Source organism: Callionymus lyra, chromosome 6, assembly GCF_982586985.1.
Source record: "Callionymus lyra chromosome 6, fCalLyr1.hap1.1, whole genome shotgun sequence".
Taxonomy (NCBI): Eukaryota; Metazoa; Chordata; class Actinopteri; order Syngnathiformes; family Callionymidae; genus Callionymus; species Callionymus lyra.
This window is the reverse complement of record NC_141823.1, coordinates 20151719-20172611: the sequence shown is the minus strand read 5'-3', so window position 1 is coordinate 20172611 and position 20893 is coordinate 20151719. Positions and strand designations below refer to the sequence as shown.

The 20893-nt window shown below is 40.5% G+C and overlaps 1 protein-coding gene across 1 annotated transcript; it reads left to right on the top strand.

Moving 5' to 3' along the window:
• The first annotated feature begins 6666 nt into the window (after positions 1–6666).
• Positions 6667–17117, top strand: LOC148077447 (alpha-tectorin). The gene is made up of 24 exons (XM_087794108.1): positions 6667–6724; positions 6828–6851; positions 8073–8188; positions 8263–8541; positions 8619–8714; positions 9087–9252; positions 9333–9733; positions 9819–10395; positions 10478–11061; positions 11161–11707; positions 11777–12375; positions 12464–12621; positions 12741–13141; positions 13218–13414; positions 13668–14063; positions 14135–14415; positions 14523–14794; positions 14860–14979; positions 15175–15359; positions 15443–15603; positions 16111–16362; positions 16433–16592; positions 16666–16756; positions 16828–17117. Exons 1-24 carry the CDS (start codon positions 6679–6681, stop codon positions 16917–16919), a joined length of 6201 nt encoding a protein of 2066 aa, XP_087650234.1. The 5' UTR covers positions 6667–6678; the 3' UTR covers positions 16920–17117.
• The last annotated feature ends 3776 nt before the right edge of the window (positions 17118–20893 follow it).

Genomic DNA, 20893 nt, shown 5'->3' with positions numbered 1-20893 from the left:
TGAGTATACATGTGTGTGAGAGTGAGTATATATGTGTGTGAGAGTGAGTATATATGTGTGTAAGAGTGAGTATACATGTGTGTGAGAGTGAGTATATATGTGTGTGAGAGAGTGAGTATATATGTGTGTAAGAGTGAGTATATATGTGTGTAAGAGTGAGTATACATGTGTGTGAGAGTGAGTATATATGTGTGTGAGAGTGAGTATATATGTGTGTAAGAGTGAGTACACATGTGTGTGAGAGTGAGTATATATGTGTGTGAGAGAGTGAGTATATATGTGTGTAAGAGTGAGTATATATGTGTGTAAGAGTGAGTATACATGTGTGTGAGAGTGAGTATATATGTGTGTGAGAGTGAGTATGTGTGTAAGAGTGAGTATACATGTGTGTGAGAGTGAGTATATATGTGTGTGAGAGTGAGTATACATGTGTGTGAGAGTGAGTATATATGTGTGTGAGAGTGAGTATATATGTGTGTGAGAGTGAGTATACATGTGTGTGAGAGTGAGTATATATGTGTGTAAGAGTGAGTATACATGTGTGTGAGAGTGAGTATATATGTGTGTCAGAGTGAGTATATATGTGTGTGAGAGTGAGTATACATGTGTGTGAGAGTGAGTATACATGTGTGTGAGAGTGAGTATACATGTGTGTTAGAGTGAGTATATATGTGTGTGAGAGTGAATATATATGTGTGTAAGAGTGAGTATACATTTGTGTGAGAGTGAGTATATATGTGTGTGAGAGTGAATATATATGTGTGTAAGAGTGAGTATACATTTGTGTGAGAGTGAGTATATATGTGTGTAAGAGTGAATATATATGTGTGTAAGAGTGAGTATACATGTGTGTGAGAGTGAGTATACATGTGTGTGAGAGTGAGTATATATGTGTGTGAGAGTGAATATATACGTGTGTAAGAGTGAGTATACATTTGTGTGAGAGTGAGTATATATGTGTGTAAGAGTGAATATATATGTGTGTAAGAGTGAGTATACATGTGTGTGAGAGTGAGTATATATGTGTGTGAGAGTGAGTATATATGTGTGTAAGAGTGAGTATACATGTGTGTGAGAGTGAGTATATATGTGTGTGAGAGTGAATATATATGTGTGTAAGAGTGAGTATACATTTGTGTGAGAGTGAGTATATATGTGTGTAAGAGTGAATATATATGTGTGTAAGAGTGAGTATATATGTGTGTGAGAGTGAGTATATATGTGTGTGAGAGAGTGAGTATACATGTGTGTGAGAGTGAGTATACATGTGTGTAAGAGTGAATATATATGTGTGTAAGAGTGAGTATACATGTGTGTGAGAGTGAGTATATATGTGTGTGAGAGTGAGTATATATGTGTGTAAGAGTGAGTATACATGTGTGTGAGAGTGCGTATATATGTGTGTGAGAGAGTGAGTATATATGTGTGTAAGAGTGAGTATATATGTGTGTAAGAGTGAGTATACATGTGTGTGAGAGTGAGTATACATGTGTGTGAGAGTGAGTATACATGTGTGTGAGAGTGAGTATATATGTGTGTGAGAGTGAATATATATGTGTGTAAGAGTGAATATATATGTGTGTAAGAGTGAGTATACATGTGTGTGAGAGTGAGTATATATGTGTGTGAGAGTGAGTATATATGTGTGTAAGAGTGAGTATACATGTGTGTGAGAGAGTGAGTATATATGTGTGTGAGAGAGTGAGTATATATGTGTGTAAGAGTGAGTATATATGTGTGTGAGAGTGAGTATACATGTGTGTGAGAGTGAGTATATATGTGTGTAAGAGTGAGTATATATGTGTGTGAGAGTGAGTATATATGTGTGTGAGAGTGAGTATATATGTGTGTAAGAGTGAGTATACATGTGTGTGAGAGTGAGTATATATGTGTGTGAGAGAGTGAGTATATATGTGTGTGAGAGTGAGTATATATGTGTGTGAGAGAGTGAGTATATATGTGTGTGAGAGTGAGTATACATGTGTGTGAGAGTCAGGCCGGGTCTAGGCAGGGGCAAGAGGGAGCCTGGCACAATGCCCCCTCAAGATTTGTGGCTGCCCCCACATACATGCCTGTCTAGACCCAGCCCTGGTGAGAGTGAGTATATATGTGTGTCCGAGTGAGAATATATGTGTGTAAGAGTGAGAATATATGTGTGTAAGAGTGAGAATATATGTGTGTCCGAGTGAGAATATATGTGTGTAAGAGTGAGAATATATGTGTGTAAGAGTGAGAATATATGTGTGTCCGAGTGAGAATATATGTGTGTAAGAGTGAGAATATATGTGTGTCCGAGTGAGAATATATGTGTGTAAGAGTGAGAATATATGTGTGTAAGAGTGAGAATATATGTGTGTCCGAGTGAGAATATATGTGTGTAAGAGTGAGAATATATGTGTGTCCGAGTGAGAATATATGTGTGTAAGAGTGAGTATATATGTGTGTCCGAGTGAGAATATATGTGTGTAAGAGTGAGAATATATGTGTGTAAGAGTGAGAATATATGTGTGTCCGAGTGAGAATATATGTGTGTAAGAGTGAGAATATATGTGTGTAAGAGTGAGAATATATGTGTGTCCGAGTGAGAATATATGTGTGTAAGAGTGAGAATATATGTGTGTCCGAGTGAGAATATATGTGTGTAAGAGTGAGAATATATGTGTGTAAGAGTGAGAATATATGTGTGTCCGAGTGAGAATATATGTGTGTAAGAGTGAGAATATATGTGTGTCCGAGTGAGAATATATGTGTGTAAGAGTGAGTATATATGTGTGTCCGAGTGAGAATATATGTGTGTCCGAGTGAGAATATATGTGTGTAAGAGTGAGTATATATGTGTGAGAGAGTGAGTATATATGTGTGTCCGAGTGAGAATATATGTGTGTCCGAGTGAGAATATATGTGTTTAAGAGTGAGAATATATGTGTGTAAGAGTGAGTATATATGTGTGAGAGAGTGAGTATATATGTGTGTGTGAGAGTAAGTATATATGTGTGTCCGAGTGAGAATATATGTGTGTAAGAGTGAGTATATATGTGTGTAAGAGTGAGTATATATGTGTGTAAGAGTGAGTATATATGTGTGTAAGAGTGAGAATATATGTGTGTAAGAGTGAGAATATATGTGTGTAAGAGTGAGTATATATGTGTGAGAGAGTGAATATATATGTGTGTGTGAGAGTAAGTATATATGTGTGTCCGAGTGAGAATATATGTGTGTAAGAGTGAGAATATATGTGTGTGAGAGTGAATATATATGTGTGTGTGAGAGAGTAAGTATATATGTGTGTCCGAGTGAGTATATATGTGTGTAAGAGTGAGTATATATGTGTGTAACAGTGAGTATATATGTGTGTCCGAGTGAGTATATATGTGTGTAAGAGTGAGTATAAATGTGTGAGCGAGTGAGTATAAATGTGTGAGCGAGCCTTAAAATCAAATTGATGAATCAATTTAATTATATCAAACAAACTCTTCCTTGTTGGCAAGTTTCAGTCTAAATTCCTGCTCAGAGTTAATTGTTCTTTCTTTTTTATTATTGTTATTTTTGTTGCTTTACCTCAGTGATAGTGAAGCAGAAGTTGCTCTGTCGGTGTGTTTGCACCCCACGACCTTTCCTGTGGAGAATGTTTGCAAGCATTCAATGATTCAAGGTTTTGAAACAGTCAATCCAGCCATTGAATGAAGCAACAGCAGATCAAACTGTGCTCTGCAAGTGCAGTTTTCCATCGTATGCTGACAAGAAAAAATCCATTTGTCGCGGCATAAAGACTTAAAGCCTCAGCCAGTCCAGCACATTGGTCACTAATGTGAGTGAAATCCTATTTACTGTGGTGTTTTTTTTTTCCCGGTTTGCTGTCGTTTCAAGGGTCACAAAGCGCTTGAACAATCAAGAGTGCGACAGTTGTCAACGCTGAACATCAATGCCGTGAGACAAGAAGCCAGTATTTAAAAGTGCGTAAAAAAAACAACCACAAGGACACAAATCCCCATCAATGTCATTGTTAAACATTCAACTTAATCATCTTAATGAATTCATCTTGACACATGAGAGCTGTCGCTGGAGGAGACGCGTCCGTTCGGCCCTTCAGAATACAACGTATTCGTCAGGATTCATTCACGTTAAAATAAAGTTGATTCATAAGCGACAGCAGTCAATGTAAAAAGTAAATAAATACAGATTCACTAATGAATGGTTTACAAGACATCAAGATATTTAAGTCATTTCTTTTTTTTTTTTACATATGTAGAGTCTGGTGTGTTGTACGGTCGATCTTCGGAAGAAACCTTGAAATAAATTGGACGAAAGAGACTTTACACATCGACAACAAAGATCGAACTGACGCTACGCTACCCATAATCCTTTGCTAATCGGTCGTTATGCCACGCAAACTGTTGTGTGTGCGACTGGAGAAACCCATGTTGCTGCTGTTGTTTTAGCCTGTTGTCACGACGACTCCAGGTCCGCGGTCCGCTGGATTTAGCCACGATGACCAAAGTTATTATTATAATCAACAAAATAATTATTATAGAGCATTATTGGGTGAATATAAGTTTTCGAAGTGTGGAGCTTGAATTAATTATTATGTGACTGTAACACCAATTGAATGACAAGTGTCAGCTCTGTATGAAGCCAAAACAAACAAACGACACTGAAACAAAGACATGACCTTGACCCCATAACTAAATAATTCCAATGAATCAGAATTGACTCTCACGGTAACATAGGAAATTGTTTCACTTTCCCTTCACCTTCTCGTAAACCATCAAACTGGTTCTTCCTGTCGCAGGAGAAAATCCGGTTCACACGACATGATAAAAATTAAATAAACAAACTAAAATACCACTTACCATAAGTTGACCTGTTGTTATCGTATCAGATGCGTGTATCAGTTCAGATATATTTCATGGCTTCATCATCATCATCATCATCTTCATCAGCCAGAGCAACATCTTGGAGCGCTTGCTCTCTGTATGAAGTCCTGGCAGGGAGGAGACGAACAAGAAGACCGACATTTCCAAAAACTAGATAAAGTTTTTATTATATTAAAGTGTTATTACATATAATTACTCTTGCTGGGAAATGAATGAGCAATTACAGTGATTGAAGTGAAACACTCCTCATGTCAATCATTGTTTGTACTCATCCACAAATCTGTCAACTGCTCGGATGAGGAAGTTGAAATACTTAAATAAAAGAAACTGTCTTACTTCAATTACATTAGATTACATTTTAAAATGCCAATGTTAAAACTCTAATATTTAGATTAGGTTAGGTTAGGTAGAACTTTATTGAATTTATTTAATCAGGTGAATCCATCAGAAAAGTCCAACGAAAGCGACGACGAAAGAGAAAACTGAGATCTTAAGGAAGATTCACAATTTATCTTTAAAAGGATGTATTTGAAACAACATGTTTCTACCCTGGAAGAAGATAAATGTTGACAACAAATCTGGTTGATGCAGGTGACATTGTGTGGATCTGTTCTTAGTTGATCCACATGGAACTCCAAAAAAATCCACCATCCATCCCATTATATTTATTTAGTTATGTTTCTAACAGAGACAGGTTTTTTTTTTTTTTTTTTAAGTTTCTCCTTTCATAGATGCCTGGTGTGTCAATAATGCTTCGGCACAACTTGAAAAGTTCTATCTAACCTAAACTGACCTCGAAGCTGGTGTTCCTGCATCTGTGGACCCTCTGGTGGCTCTTCGGGGTATTGCTGGAATGTGCACATCAGAGACACATTCGACAACTTTACATGGGTGGATATAAAAGTGTATATTTCTTCTCTGCAGATCCTCTCCAGATCTCTAAGGTTGGATAGGTAGCGATTTTAAGATCCTTGCAGAGATGCTCAGTAGGGTTCAAGTCAGAACTCGGACCGGGCCACTCTAGGACTTCGAATCTTTGACAAAGTTCCTTCTCCCCTAGGAAGAGTCACGGTGGGTTTGAACTTCTTCTAGATGATGGAGGCTACTGTGCTCTTTGGAACCTTCAATGAACCCAACATTTTTTCTACCTCTCCCCGGCGCTGTGCCGTGAAACAATCATTTCTCAGAATCTACAAACAATTCTGGGAATTCCGGGCCTGGTTTTTACTGCCATGCACTGTGTGCTGCGGGGTCTCGTGTGTTATGAAGTTGTAGGACCACATCAAGGTTGATCAGTGGAAACAGCATTTAGGGTCAGTTCTGAGGACCATAGTCAAGAGTGTGAATACTCATGTATGGCTGAGATTTCAGTGTTCCACTATTTGGGGTGTGAATACTTTCCGTATAAGTTCTTTGTTATCTATCATGTCAATATGTGCATCTGTGAAATCAAGTAGGTCACATGACCTGTTATTATAATCAGGTCGGATCAAGAGTGTCAAGGTTACCTCCGTGTTGACGGACTGGCCGCTTCAACCTGTCAATCCTCTACGCAATGAGTCATCAATTTTATTTCTCTTCCTTAAAGCTTCACATAATTGACATACCAGCCTCATGCACACGCCACACGCCCTGTGATTGTACGTGCAGACCAGGGGTATAAATCCAAGGCACAGTCACATCCCCAGCAGTCGAGAGCAGCGAGAGGTGAGTGATGCCGCCGCCGCCACATCTTTGATGCATTTTCTCAGCTCGTCCTAGAGTCCGTGTTCATGCCGTTTAAATTTTGCAGACTTTGAAAACGATGGCGGGTCCAATTCTTTGGCCCGTAATGCTGGTGACGATGATAGGTAAAAATATTTTGTTTTTGTATAAGCAAATCATGTATATTTTAGTAGAATGTAAATAATTAATGGGGAAAATGTTGACATCTGCGTTTTATCTCATCCTCAGGAGGATCAATGTCGTTGAGCACTGGTAAGATTATTTTATTTTTTTATTTTTCAAACATCTCTTTATTCATTTTTTTGTACAGTACAGTCACATGTGACCAAAACAATACAAATACAAAATGTAAAAATAACCAAGAAAGAAACAAACACGAAAACATTAATAAATAATAAATAATAACATAAATGAAATAAAAAAAACAACAAAAGCAGCCCATCCTGCACACCTCTATATAACTTCTTATTTGAATCAAAATGTTCTAGAAAGTCTGTGAAAATCTGCCCAGTTTACCTTTTATACAAAAGCTTATTTTTTCCAAGGCCACATAGAAAGTCATTCCTTTGAGCCATTGAGAGATTCCGCAGGGGATCACTTACTTTCATGAGAGAGCGATACATCGTTTTTGCTTTAAGAAAACAAATGTTTAGCAACGTTTTTATCTTTCTTGAGGTCACAAAACCACCAGGGTAAACATTCAAAATACAACGTATTTTTTTTGTATAAAACAGTTTTTTTATTACACTTTATATGTATAGTAATTTTACCATGTCAATGAATCATGAATGTTGCATTATTTGAGTGTCAGTTAATACTGTAAGTGACTTGAATAATGTCTTATCGCTCACACTCATGCTATCAGATGCACATTCCTCTGACTTGTCCTTCAACTTCAGTTCCTGTCAGTATATGTCTCTTATATAAAATACAGATTTTCAAATTAATTTACCAAAATTGAGGTCTCTTTAAATCTCTAAAATTGTTAATGATATCATTGTGTGGCTGTACATGTATGTGCGTGTGGTTGGGTTGTGTGGATGTGTGTTGTCTCTTTAGTTGGCCATATCATAGGAAACATTAAACCACAACAACATAAAGTTAAAACGTTTTTTTTTACCAGTTTAATAGGGGAAACATTTTTCATTAAAAAGGAAAAAAATAAATAAATAATGCTCTCTCTTGTAACAGGTTTGCAATCTCTGAAAATCTCTCAAAATGTATATTTTGACGCCAAAAGCTGCTTAAGCACATTTTCTACTGTAAATATTTCAATGAAAATAATGAAAAGTTTTGTACAAACAGACACATACTGACGATACAATAGAGTCCAACATCTATTTAAGACACACTTAAATCAACACATTAGTTAGATACGTTTATTGATACTACCTAGATGCTACATTTTTCAAAAATAATCATTTAAATGAAATCCATCTGAATGGACACAGTCACGTCTTTGTGTTCTTCCAGGTCCTCTTTATCCGACTGGTGGGACGCTCAGTTCGAGAGTGGACGACGGAAGTTCTCCTGCTATTTTGCTCCCGAGACCCTTTGTGTACTTCGGAACGTCTTACACACAAGTTTATGTATGTATAAGATTTACAAGATTCCTGCTGTATATATATATATATATTTATATATATAAACGTGTTTTCTAAAGGTCAACCACAATGGACACCTGACATTCAATGCTCCAATGAGCCAGTATGTGCCAAGAAGGTTTCCAATACATGGCACAAGAGACATCATCGCACCTCTGTGGACGGATTTGGACAACAGATTGAGGGGCCAGATCAAATTCGCCACGTACAGGAGTGGCAGCGTCCTGGTACAGGCCACCACTGACATACGCCGATACTTTCCTGCATTGAACTTCAACGCTCAAATGGTCTTTGTTGCTACCTGGGACGAGGTGGCATACTTCTCAAACACTGGAACCGTAAGTCCGTTAGACCCTGTGTGAATGCAGACTATACATTAGTCATTAATGCAATTTCATATTTGACCTCTTTTCAGAGTACTACTGTACAAGCCGTCCTGATCACCGGCAGCGGCTACTCGTTCCTTCTCTTTAACTATGGTGACATAGCAACCACCACACACCTGACTCAGGTCAGACATGTGACTATTGAAACTGAAAATGTTTGGTCAGTGATTTTTTTCTGGACTGGGTATTCTGTGACTGTGACAATTTGGGGTATAGGTTACTGTGAAGAATGAAAAGAGTTACAGGAAACAGTCACAGTTGTTGCAGATTCACAGAGGGTTGTTAACATAACAAATCATGAATGCAAAATGCAATGTGTTTTTCTAACACAATACGAACATATCCAGGGGATTATTAAATACCGGTTTCTGTGTTACTATAAGGGTTCTGTAAAAGTCTGGTTCATGTAGTAGCCCATAGTAGTCATTGGATATGCTTGAGATCATGTGATCACTTTGATTAATAAACAAAACATGATTTTATCTGTTTCTGTGTAGGCTGGATACGACACTATGAATTCCCCTTACCACTTTACCCTCCCTGGGTCATTCTCCAACCAAGCTACAGGTCCAAACTCGCTTTTTCGCTTGAACAGCAATGTTGGTGTACCTGGAAGATGGGCCTTCAGGACAGACCATGGGCTAAGAGGCTGCACTTATGACGGTAGACATCAAAAACTTTCATTAAAAATAAGGATTTCTGGATTATTGTCTGTTTTGTTTGACCTACTGTTTTCTTCTAAGGTGTCCCTGTTCAGCAGGGGGATTCATTTTGGACCGACAACATCTGTTCCGAAAAGTGTACATGCACTGCTTCTGGCCTGCGGTGTCAAGATCAGTCATGCACCTTCTCGCAAATATGCCAACGGGATGCTTTTAAGTTCACCTGTCAGACCGTGCGCCGAGGCCTTTGCACGATCAGTGGGGATCCTCACTACACCACATTTGATGGTTCAGTGTTCCACTTCCAGGGAACATGCACCTACATTCTGTCTGAGCAGTGTGACTCCAGTCTGCCCTACTATAGAGTGGAGGGCAAGAATGAGCACAGAGGCAGCACCCGAGTTTCCTGGACCAGACTTGTCAAAGTCCACGTCTATGATCAAATCATCGAACTGGTGAGAGGACGGAATGGTCAGGCTAAGGTATGCAGCTGTTTTTTTTTTTAGAAGAACTTAACTAGAGGTTGGTCCTTGTAGGAATTTAAACATTGTGTGTTTGTCCATCTAGATCAACGGAGCCTTTGCATCCACTCCTCTCTCCCTGAGCAACAGTACCATCCAGATCTTTCAGTCAGGTTTCTCCACCATGGTCAGCACCAACTTTGGCCTGACTGTGTCATATGATGCCAATAGTTATGTTCAAATCCGGGTCCCGTATACATATCAGAATTCAACATGTGGCCTTTGTGGAAACTTCAACCACCGCAGAAACGATGATTTCCGTACCCGCCAGGGCGCAATAGTCAGCTCTGATGTGACCTTTGCTAATAGTTGGCGTGCACAAGGAGATGATGAGGCTGGTTGTGGGGTCCGTTGTGCAGGTCTTGCTTGTGCCCCTTGTTCTGCAGAAAATTCACGACTATACAGGAGCAATGACCATTGTGGCATTATTCAAAGCCCAACTGGACCCTTTGCTGCTTGCCACGGGCAACTTCCTCCCCAGTCCTTCCTGGATAACTGTGTTTTTGACTTGTGCATGGGAAATGGGTATCAGCCCATTTTGTGCCAAGCATTGAACGCCTATGCAACTCGGTGTCAACTAATTGGTGTTCAGCTACCTAGTTGGAGAAGACAAGGCTTCTGTGGTAATTTGTCTTTATGTCCCTTACTATTGAAAAGTGAGGTCCATTTTGTTGTACTAACCTTAATCTTTGCTCATCTTTTCAGAGATTCCATGCCCTGAAAACAGCCATTTTGAATCTCAAGGCTCAGGTTGTCCAAATACCTGTATCAATCCAAATTCTACATACAACTGCCCCCTTCCTGCACAGGAGAGTTGCATCTGTGACCCTGGTCACGTCCTCAGCGGTGGTGTTTGTGTTCCACATGGAGAATGTGGGTGTAGCTTTGAAGATCGTTACTACCGAAATGGAGAAAATGTCCTACTAGGCGAAAACTGTGAGCGACGGTGCAGATGCAGTTATGGTTCTATGACTTGTCAACAACATAGTTGTGGCCCACTTGAGTCATGTTCTGTAGAAGATGGAGAAAAACAGTGTCGACCTAGAAGCTATCAAAGCTGCTGGATCAGAGGTCCTGGGTCCTACCAAACATTTGATGGGCTGATTTATCAGTATCCAGGCGCATGCCAATTGACTCTTTCTAAAGTGATGGGATTGTCCAGTCATCCCCACTTCACAGTGACCTCACAAAAAGTACCCACAGGCCGACAAGGCTTTTCAAGGGTGTTGAAGTTTGAAGCACTTGGCAAAAGCATCACCATCGAAATGTCTGGCACTTTTAGAGTAACAGTAAGTTCATTTACTGTGTTAAACCCTATTGGATTGTTTACGATGTAACTGCCTCAATCACTTTTTTTTTAACAACTGACTTCTTACCATTATTTTTAGGTTGATGCTCAGTCTGTGCGATTGCCATTCAGCCTTCCTGACAACAGAATCAGGATCTACCACAGCAACATACATAGTATTATTCTCCACACCTCTTTTGGAGTAACAGTGCAAATAGTATGGCCTCACTATGTGCGAATCACGGCTCCCGGTATCTACAATGGAACCCTTGGCGGACTCTGTGGTAACTTCAATGGTCACCAAAGCGATGAATACCGAACACCTAATGGCAATAGGGTGTACACAGCCTATGATTTTGGGAACAGCTGGCGTGATGGTTCATTGGCTGCTCACTGTGTGGACAATGTCAATACAACACCAAATCCATATTCGAGCTCAAACTGCAGCATCCTTGCCTCGCCAGAAGGGCCATTTACACCATGTTGGACCTCCATTGACCCACTCCCACAGGTGCAAGCATGTGAGGACATTCTGGGGTCTTCTGCAGATCCAGATTCAACTATCTGTGAGGTCTTTAGAGATTATGCACTGATGTGTCAGCAAAGAGGAGTTATTCTTGAAAACTGGAGAAATGCAGTTAGCTGTGGTAAGCTTTGTATCACAATGTTAAAACAATAACTATTATTTAACAAATTGTTTTTTTGTCATCCCATAGAGCAAACATGCCCAGGCAACAGCCACTATGAATCTTGTGGATCCCCTTGCCCTTCTGCCTGCCCCAGTCTGTCGTTCCCGTTTTCTTGTGACAATGTTTGTCAAGAGGGTTGCCAGTGTGATGACGGTTTTGTCCTGAACGGTGATGAGTGTGTACAGCCTACTTCTTGTGGATGCTACCACCAAGGGCGCTATCGGGAGGGTGGTGAACAATTCTGGGATGGTGAGGAATGTCAGCATTCCTGCACATGCAATGGAGCAACAGGAATCGTCCACTGTGCAAGAGACTCCTGTGGGCCACAAGAATCCTGTCGGGTGGTGGACAGGGAATATGGTTGCCATCCGAATCCTCATGGGGTTTGCTCCGCTTCTGGGGATCCACACTACCGCTCGTTTGATGGCAAGACTTTTGATTTCCAAGGAACGTGTCACTATGTTCTTGCAAAACCTTGCAACACCACCAATGGTCTTCACTCATTTGTGGTGGAGGTTAAAAATGAGCAATGGGGTTCATTAGCCGTGTCTATAACAACTGATGTTTATGTGACCGCGTGGGGTTATCATGTACATATTTCAAGAGGTCTACGTGGGATGGTTCAAGTAAGTCATGAGTTACACCTTAAACTTGAGTTAAACAGTGATATATAAAGTTTTCCCCAAGCTTATATCTGTCTCTCCACCTTTTAAGGTCAATGGAGTTACCCGAAACGTGCCTATTCTTCTGAACAGAGGCCAAATTTCAATTTATACAAGCGGAAGTCGTACATTTGTGGACACTAATTTTGGGGTTTCTGTTACCTATGATGGTTCAAGTACTGCAACCATCACAGTGCCTTCAAATTACAGGTAAAGCTATTCATCTAGCCCATTGTTTCAGCTTCATATTATTAAAGAATCATGTCATGTCAACATTGATTTCAAACACAGCAGTATGTTTTTATGAAGAATCCTTGTCTCTTTTATAGTGGTGAAATGTGTGGACTCTGTGGAAACTTCAATGGAAATCCAAATGATGACTTCCAGACGCCTGCGGGAATTAGTGTCAGTAGTCCAGATCCGTTTGGAACATCCTGGAAAGTGTTAAGCAATGACACCTGTAGCGATGGCTGTGGATCGTCCTGTCCACGTTGCCCCAATCCAGCACCAGCAAGAGCCCAATGTCAACTTATTCGAGCAGTTGATGGTCCATTTAGCTTTTGCCATGGTACGGTCGACCCAACACCATTCTTCACTGACTGTGCTTTTGATGTATGCATATCTGGAAATAGAGGTGGTGAACAACTGTGCGAGGCATTTGAGGCATATGTAAGTGCATGCCAGTCTGCAAACGTACGAGTTTACCCTTGGCGTCAGGAGACACCCTGCCGTGAGTTAATATTTATTAAATTTGATTCATTTATTGCTTACTTACTGTACACATGACCCTTGCTGATTTTTTACAGGAATGGATTGTCCCACAAACAGCCATTACGAGCTCTGTGGTACAGACTGTGCGCAAACCTGTGCCAGCAGCACTGATGCCACCTGCACACAAGCTTGCGCAGAAGGCTGCTTCTGCAATGAAGGTTTCCTTAAGAGTGGAACAAACTGTGTTCCTGTTGAGAGCTGTGGCTGCCAATATGATGGTTTTTACTATAATGTAAGTTCTAGAGTTGCATCAAATACGACATACTAACTGTTAAAGAATACTTTTAAATTGGATACATTGTCAATTAGACTACACAGAGTGAGGACTTTCAAAATAAGAGTCTTAGGATTAATTTCCTTTAATCCCCTTAATTGCTTAGAAAGTAAATACCCTCCTTAACCATCATACTTGATGGGATAGGTTTGAGGTGACAATAACGACATTCCCTCGGCTCAATGTGTAGTCATTTTGATTCTTTCGACAGGCCGGTGACATCTTCTGGACAAATGAATGCAATGAACGCTGCGAGTGCCACGCTCCAAACGACTTGCGCTGTTCCTCTATGACCTGCACTCCTGCACAAGAGTGTTCTATCCAAGAAGGTGTTCTTGGCTGTCATGACGCAATGGCTACGTGCACTGTGTGGGGAGATCCGCACTACAACACCTTTGATGGGGCGCTGGCTCATTTCCAAGGAACATGTAACTATATCATCACTGAGAGTAGGAGCCACAGGGACCTTGAAACACAATTTAAGGTTGAAGCTGCAAACAAACACCGGGGCAACAACCGTGTCTCATTTGTTTCAACTGTGGATGTTTTCTTGTCCAATTTGGAGGAGAGTGCAAACATCAGTATTAGAGCAAACAGAAATCTAAAGGTAGCGTACCACGTTTCTCAATTTTATTGCCACCATCTTAAATCCTGAACCTTACCGTTATCTCCTTCCAGGTGAATGACGTTGATATGAATCCCCCTGTCATTGTTGGGAATCTTGCCCAAGTCACTAGGGAGGGAAGCTACATTGTGGTTGACGCAGGTGACCTGAGAGTAAAATTTGACGGCCGTAGTAATTTGATAGTAAGAGTTGGGAAAAACCGACAAAATAGAGTGAATGGGATGTGCGGAAACTTCAACGGTGCTGCTGAAGATGACAAATTGACGCCAAATGGAATCAGTGTCCCTGATCGGGAATTTGGAGACAGCTGGAAGTCACTGTCCAGTCCACCAAGGTGTGTTGCAGTGTTCAGCTAGTTCTCATAAGACTTTATGACTTAGCCGACCTTGTATATTTGAATATTAAAGAATGTTTCATTTTTAAATTTTTCCTCTCATTTAGTTGCGGGTCAAATGAAAACAACGACGTCTTAAGTGAATGCACCTTCATTGAGGAGTACTCGCGGCTCTGCAGTGTCATTTCCAACACCACTGGTCCCTTCAAAGATTGCATTCTACACTCGGACCCCAGGCCATTCTTTAGCTCCTGTGTCTATGACCTGTGTCTCTACACTCAGGCCAACAAAATGGTGTGTTCGGCTGTCTCTGCCTATGCGGATACCTGTTCAGTTTTAGGGGTGGATGTCGAAGACTGGCGCACAGATTTGATGTGTGGTACGTCTTGAGAGAGTTTTGATGTCAGTGCTTGATTTTTCATCGACCTGTTCATCTGTCATCAGACGATTCTGACCCATGTGAGCATCTGGGATGCACTGAGTTTGAGTGGTGCGGTGAGAAGCACGGTGTTTACGGCTGCTTCTGTGACGACGACCACCATCTGGCTAACCCTGAGTGCTACGGTGAGATGGTTGACTTACTTGGTGGACTGCGTTTGAAATTCCTGGAATTTCAATGGAAAAATAATCAATCTCAAAGCTGTGTCTTATCTTGACTTTTATTTGAATTTATTTTGGTAAACTGACATCACACTGAACACAAAGAAGCACGTTTGGAGTTTTAAAAGTTTTATCAATGTCTAATTTACTGTTCCACAGACTCGTCAATCAGCTGTGCCAGCAGTTCTGGCACCATGTCACTGTCTCGTTGTCAGTTGTTTGAAGCCGGCTTCCACTCCAGCGCGCTTCACCTCCGCGATCACTCTTGCAACGGAACCATCCAGGACGGCCGTCTGGTGTTCAACTTCGACAATGAAGATGAAGTTTGCGGGACGACTCTCCGGGTATAAAACGAAAAGCCTTGGCACTAACCCCCCTAGCATTAAGCTAACCGGCCTGGTATTAACATTAGCTGTTTTAATTTCAGAGCAATGGAACCCATTTCATTTATGAGAACATGATCCAAGGTGATGTGGACCCTCATGATGCTGTAATCAGCCGTGAGAGGAATATTCATCTGCGATTCTGCTGCGAATACCCCCTGACCCAGGCCCTGTCCATGGCTGTGGGCATTAACCCAGTAGAGAGGTAAGAGAAGAATCCGAAAGTCACTTGTGTGGCAAAAGTACTTTCTTTATAACAGGGATCAAAATCATTGAGCTACAGATAAAGCTTAGGGGATGCTTGAAGTTTTGTAACAGATTTAAATCGATCTTAGTCCAGTTGCCATTGGCACCTGCAAAAAAAGAGTTTTAAAAAGGGTGACCTGTAACCATGACTCTTGACCTTAAGGATCATTATTTTCACTGTCTTCTAACCAACTAACAAAGAGGGAGAATGGGCTGGAGTGGGCTGCATCTGGAAACATAGCTTTATTGGGTGAAATATAATCCCAGTGGCCACAAATGACAGCCGAGTAATTAAACTGGCAAATCTTCATACATTGAAAACATTAAGTAAACAAAACAAGAAAAATAATAAAAGTAAGTTAATGTAAACACATTTATCACAAACATAACAAAGTTTTAGTTTTGTACTGTCATGTTAACAAATTAAAAGTTACATTTGTAACACTAACTTTGTTTTTCTCTGAAGCATCGTGAGCAAGAAGTTGCCATCGGGTCGTGGACTATACCAGGTCCGGATGGTCCCCTACGGGGACTCAAGGTTCCGGAGCCCGCTCACCTCTGCTGACAACATTGAGATTGAGATCAACGAGAGACTTTACATCGAGGTGCACACAGAAGGGGTTGACTCACGCCAACTCTCAACCGTTCTGGATTCATGCTGGGCCACCCCGGTCAACCAGGCCACCTACCCCGTCCGCTGGGATCTCCTTATAAACGAGTACATTTTTGCACCAACATCGCTGTGCAAAGGTGCACCACTTCCTCTGATCACAGTTCATATATTCCAGGTGTCCAAACCATGAGGACGGTACGGTGATCCTGATTCAAAACGGCATCACCAATTCGGCGCGGTTTTCCTTCAACATGTTTACCTTCAACAACTTCAGCACCATCTACGTGCACTGCACGATGCACCTGTGTCTTGTGAGGGAGAACAACTGTGAAGCTGTAAGTCCAGTGCTTCCGTTTTTGTGTTTGAATACCCGTCCAGAGTCACAACTTTCTTGGTGTGTCTTCGCAGCACTGCTATCCTGGTGACCACAGCCGAGTAAGGAGAGAAGTCCTCCATGAGTCTTCAGGCATCTCCCTGGGTCCTCTCAGGGCACGATATGGTATGTTACATGAATATTATAAATATTTGTTTCTTGTATTTTTTGCTAATTTCGTGCATCCCTTCTTTCAGCACGCCAAGTCCGAACGAGTGGCGCCCCAAGTCACTTCAGCCCACTGATGACACTGCTGCTCACTGTGCTGACCCTCAAAACTTTTATCTGATGGGATGTGTGTTAGATTATATCCAAAAACAGAATCTGCTTTCTTTTTCTACCAAGTAATTTTTTCACCATGTGCTATTTCTTCGTCAATGGATGTGCGTCTGAAAAGCACCCTTTATCGTGTTTGAACTAAATTGGCAAAAGGTTTGATGATTAAGAGTTTTTATACCTCCTAGAAATAAATCAAGATTTAAACAAACATATGTCTCTGGCTGCTTATATTGTGTTTTTGTTGTTGTTGGTGGGATACAGTGGTATGAAAAAGTTTGGGCACCCCTGTACATTTTCATGATTTTCCTTTATTAATCATTGGTTGCTTGTATAAAAAAAATCCTGTTAAATATATCTTATAGGAGACAAACACAGTGATATTTGAGAAGTGAAATGAAGTTTATATGATTTACAGAAAGTGTGCAAGAATGATTTAAACAAAATTAGGCATGTGCATACATTTAGGCACCCTTATATCTTTATTTTAATACCTTTAGCACTAATTATTGGAACTCAAAATTGGTTTGGTAACCTCAGTGACCCTTGACCTCCATACACAGGTGAGTCCAATCATGAGAAAGGGTATTTAAGGAGGCCAATTGTAAGTGTTTCTCCTTTTTGCATCTTCCCTGAAGAGTGGCAACATTGGAGCCTCAAAACAACTCTCAAATGACATGAAAACAATGATTGTTCAACATCATGGTTCAGAGATTTAATCTCTCAGTTTCAACTGTGAGGAACATTGTGAGGAAATGAAAGACCACAAGCACAGTTCTAGTTAAGGCCCGGAGTGGCAGACCAAGGAAAATCTCAGATAAAAAGGTGGAAGTGAGATGGTGAGAACAGTCACAGTCAACCCACAGTCCAGCTCCAAAGACCTGCAACATCAACTTGCTGCAGATGGTGTCACTGTGCATCGTTCAACTATTCAGCGCACTTTACACAAGGAGATGCTTTATGGAAGAGTAATGCTGAAAAAGCCTTTTCTCTGCATACCCCACAAACGGGGTCGCTTGAGGTATGCTAAAGCACATTTGGACAAGCCAGCTTCATTTTGGAATAAGGTGCTGTGGACTGATGAAACTAAAATAGAGTTATTTGGGCATAACCAGGAGCGTTATGCATGGCAGAAAATAACACAGCATTCCAAGAAAACAACTTGCTGCCTACAGTAAAATTTGGTGGTGGTTCCATCAGTGCAGGAACGGGAATCTTGTTAAAGTTGAGGGGCGCATGGATTCCTCTCAATATCAGCAGATTCTGGAGAACAATGTCCAGGAATCACTAACAAAGTGGAAGTTGTGCCGGGGCTGGATCTTTCAACAAGACAATGATCCTAAACACTGCTCAAAATCTACTAAGGCGTTCATGCAGAGGAACAAGTATAACGTTCTGGAATGGCCATCTCAGTCTGCAGACCTGAATATTATTGAAGATGTATGGTGTGATTTAAAGCTGGCGGTACATGCTCGGAAACCATCAAACCTGACTGAACTGGAAAGGATCTGTACAGAAGAATGGTCCAAAATAACTTCCACCAGAATCCAGACCCTAATTGGAAGCTATAGGAATTGTTTAGGTCAGAACTAAATTGCTTTGTCCAGCCCAGCTTCAATACTGACGCTTATTTGTCCTCCTTTGCTGCGTATCCCCCAAATGGTACAAGAAAAAAAAAAAAGGTATATATATTTGTCTTTTCATGCTGAAAAGATGGACCTCATTCAATGGCAAATGGTCAAAAGAGCTCATGTTTGTAAGCACAAGTAGGGAAGACTATTTTCATGACTGTTGCACACTTTGAGCTGTGGTGTGGATGTTAGCTCACATATAACAAGTCTTCCCAGTTATGGTATCTGCATGGAAAAATGAGAAGAAACGTATGGATGTGGGCATGGATGTTTGTGCAGTGCGGGCACACATGTGGGCAGTCATCTTAAAGACAGTTCAATCAGGAGAGACTTGGACACAAGTTTAGGATTTAAAAAATATTTTTTAATGTTGTGAGGTTGCAAAATATCTTTGGCAGTTAGACCCCATCATCAGAGTTTAGTGAATGAATAGGGGGTTTGAGATCTGAACATTTTTAAATGACCCCCCTGATGGGGTCTTGACACTGGTGGTGGTACGTTTGCAGTGTATTGGTAACACTTTTTTAAACATTGAGTTAACTTTACAAACAAATCTAAGGAAAACAGGAAATCTCAAGAGCAACAGTGGCAAGAAAAAACTGCCGCTGAGGCAGAAACCTCAAACAAAACCAGACTCTTTGTGAACGGCCTTCTGCTGCAACCGGCTGTGATGGAAGGAGAGCCAGCAGAGGGAGTTAGAGTCTTGAACAGTTGGAGCAGAGTATCAGTCTGGACAGTTAGAGGAGAGATCTTGAATCCGATGAGTCCGTCGAGGGGCTTGATGATGACCGCAGAGATGAGCATCGCAGGTTGGAGGTGGAGGGGAGGAGGAGGGACTTGTCTGCCAGCGGGTGACACAGATTTAAACTTGACCGTCAGTGATGGTTGGTCTATGGAGCAGCTGTGATCGAGTGATTGGATGAGGAGGTGTAGCACCTGATGGCAGTTAGAGTGATGAAGAAATAAATGGAGAAAAAGTCTCAACCGGGTGAAAGAGATGTGAGAAGGAAAAAAGAAGTCTTCCTGATTGAACTACCGCTTAGCTTCATAACTCCAACTTTGTATGAACTTCACCTGCACAATCATGTACTGTTCCTTGGAAACAAAACACTTGCAGTGAGAAAAAGGCAGGAGTATTACAGACAGAGATTCGGTAGTATTTGGTGACTACAATATCAGTATGTTTATTTGGTTTGTTGTGTATTATAATTAATTCTATACACTTCATTCTTCTTCTAAGTTATTGTAATGCAACATTCTGAATGTATGAATGAGCTTTATGAAATGAATATGTACCATGTTTAATGGAATGCAGATTTTTTTGATACCATTGTTTTGTTTATGATACCATTGTTTTGTTTATGTTTTATGTGTCTATAGTCTGCAGGAGATGGGAAGACCCAGAGACGGGGGAAGCTATGATGACCGCGGAGGTCGGTTGTCTTCTGAGCTGCTGCAGCAGGTGAAGGTGGATTTTGTTGAGGTCGTATTGAAGAACGGAATGCCGAGGACAAGAACTTATATCATTTAAATACAGGTGGACTGCTGCACACTGACTTTTCAGTTCAGTATTCACCCATTACATTGTCTTCTTACTGATTTTCTTTTTTTGTTTACATATAAACATGAAACTAAACATAAAACATGATCTAAAATGTACTTAATAATCAGATTAAAATAACCATCTTAATAAACATTTTAAATGAGCAGCATTCAGCAGGAAACAGACATTAAAAACTCTGAATGGCTTAAACATTTTTGTACATCAATTTTTAACAAAACTACTTCAGTATTTAGTTTCTTACAACCAAACACAACTTTTATCTGTTTTATGAATTAGAAGTATTCGTTTTATCAGCGTATAAATACATTTTTGAATAAATATATATGTAAATGTACTGTTTAGAACGATCCCCATAATCGTAGTTTTTTATTTTCCCTCTAGATGGCAGTATTGGTTCGACTAAATGAAGTTGTATTTTTTTCAACAGATGCACTTGAAGAATGACTTCGTAATGCACGCTCTTAATTCTGTTATTCCTTAATTATAAGTAAACACTTAAGAAAAGTTTGTACTTGAGATGACTTTGAGATAAGGAGCTCAATACTGCTACTTCGTGGATCAACACGTGTCACTGACACATGTTGTATGTCAGACATAATCAGGTAAAAATGTTTCCTGATCTTTTTACATCAGATTTCGTGTTAAAAACTACTGGAATTCTTGTCGGAAACTATAAGGCAGTGATGAACAGAACTCAGAGACTGACCGGACAGACCAGTAGAAATGTTGGAGTTTAAAATTGAATTAAAATCTAAAATATTTGCAAGAATATACCTACAAACCCAACTACAT

What these genes read in the sequence shown, in the direction of transcription:
- LOC148077447 (XM_087794108.1), top strand. Translation starts at nt 6,679, where the DNA reads ATGGCGGGTCCAATTCTTTGGCCCGTAATGCTGGTGACGATGATAG. An exon ending in CGTCTTACACACAAGTTTAT is followed by an intron (nt 8,189 to 8,262) that starts GTATGTATAAGA and finishes TGTTTTCTAAAG; the next exon opens with GTCAACCACAATGGACACCT. An exon ending in CTGGCACTTTTAGAGTAACA is followed by an intron (nt 11,062 to 11,160) that starts GTAAGTTCATTT and finishes CATTATTTTTAG; the next exon opens with GTTGATGCTCAGTCTGTGCG.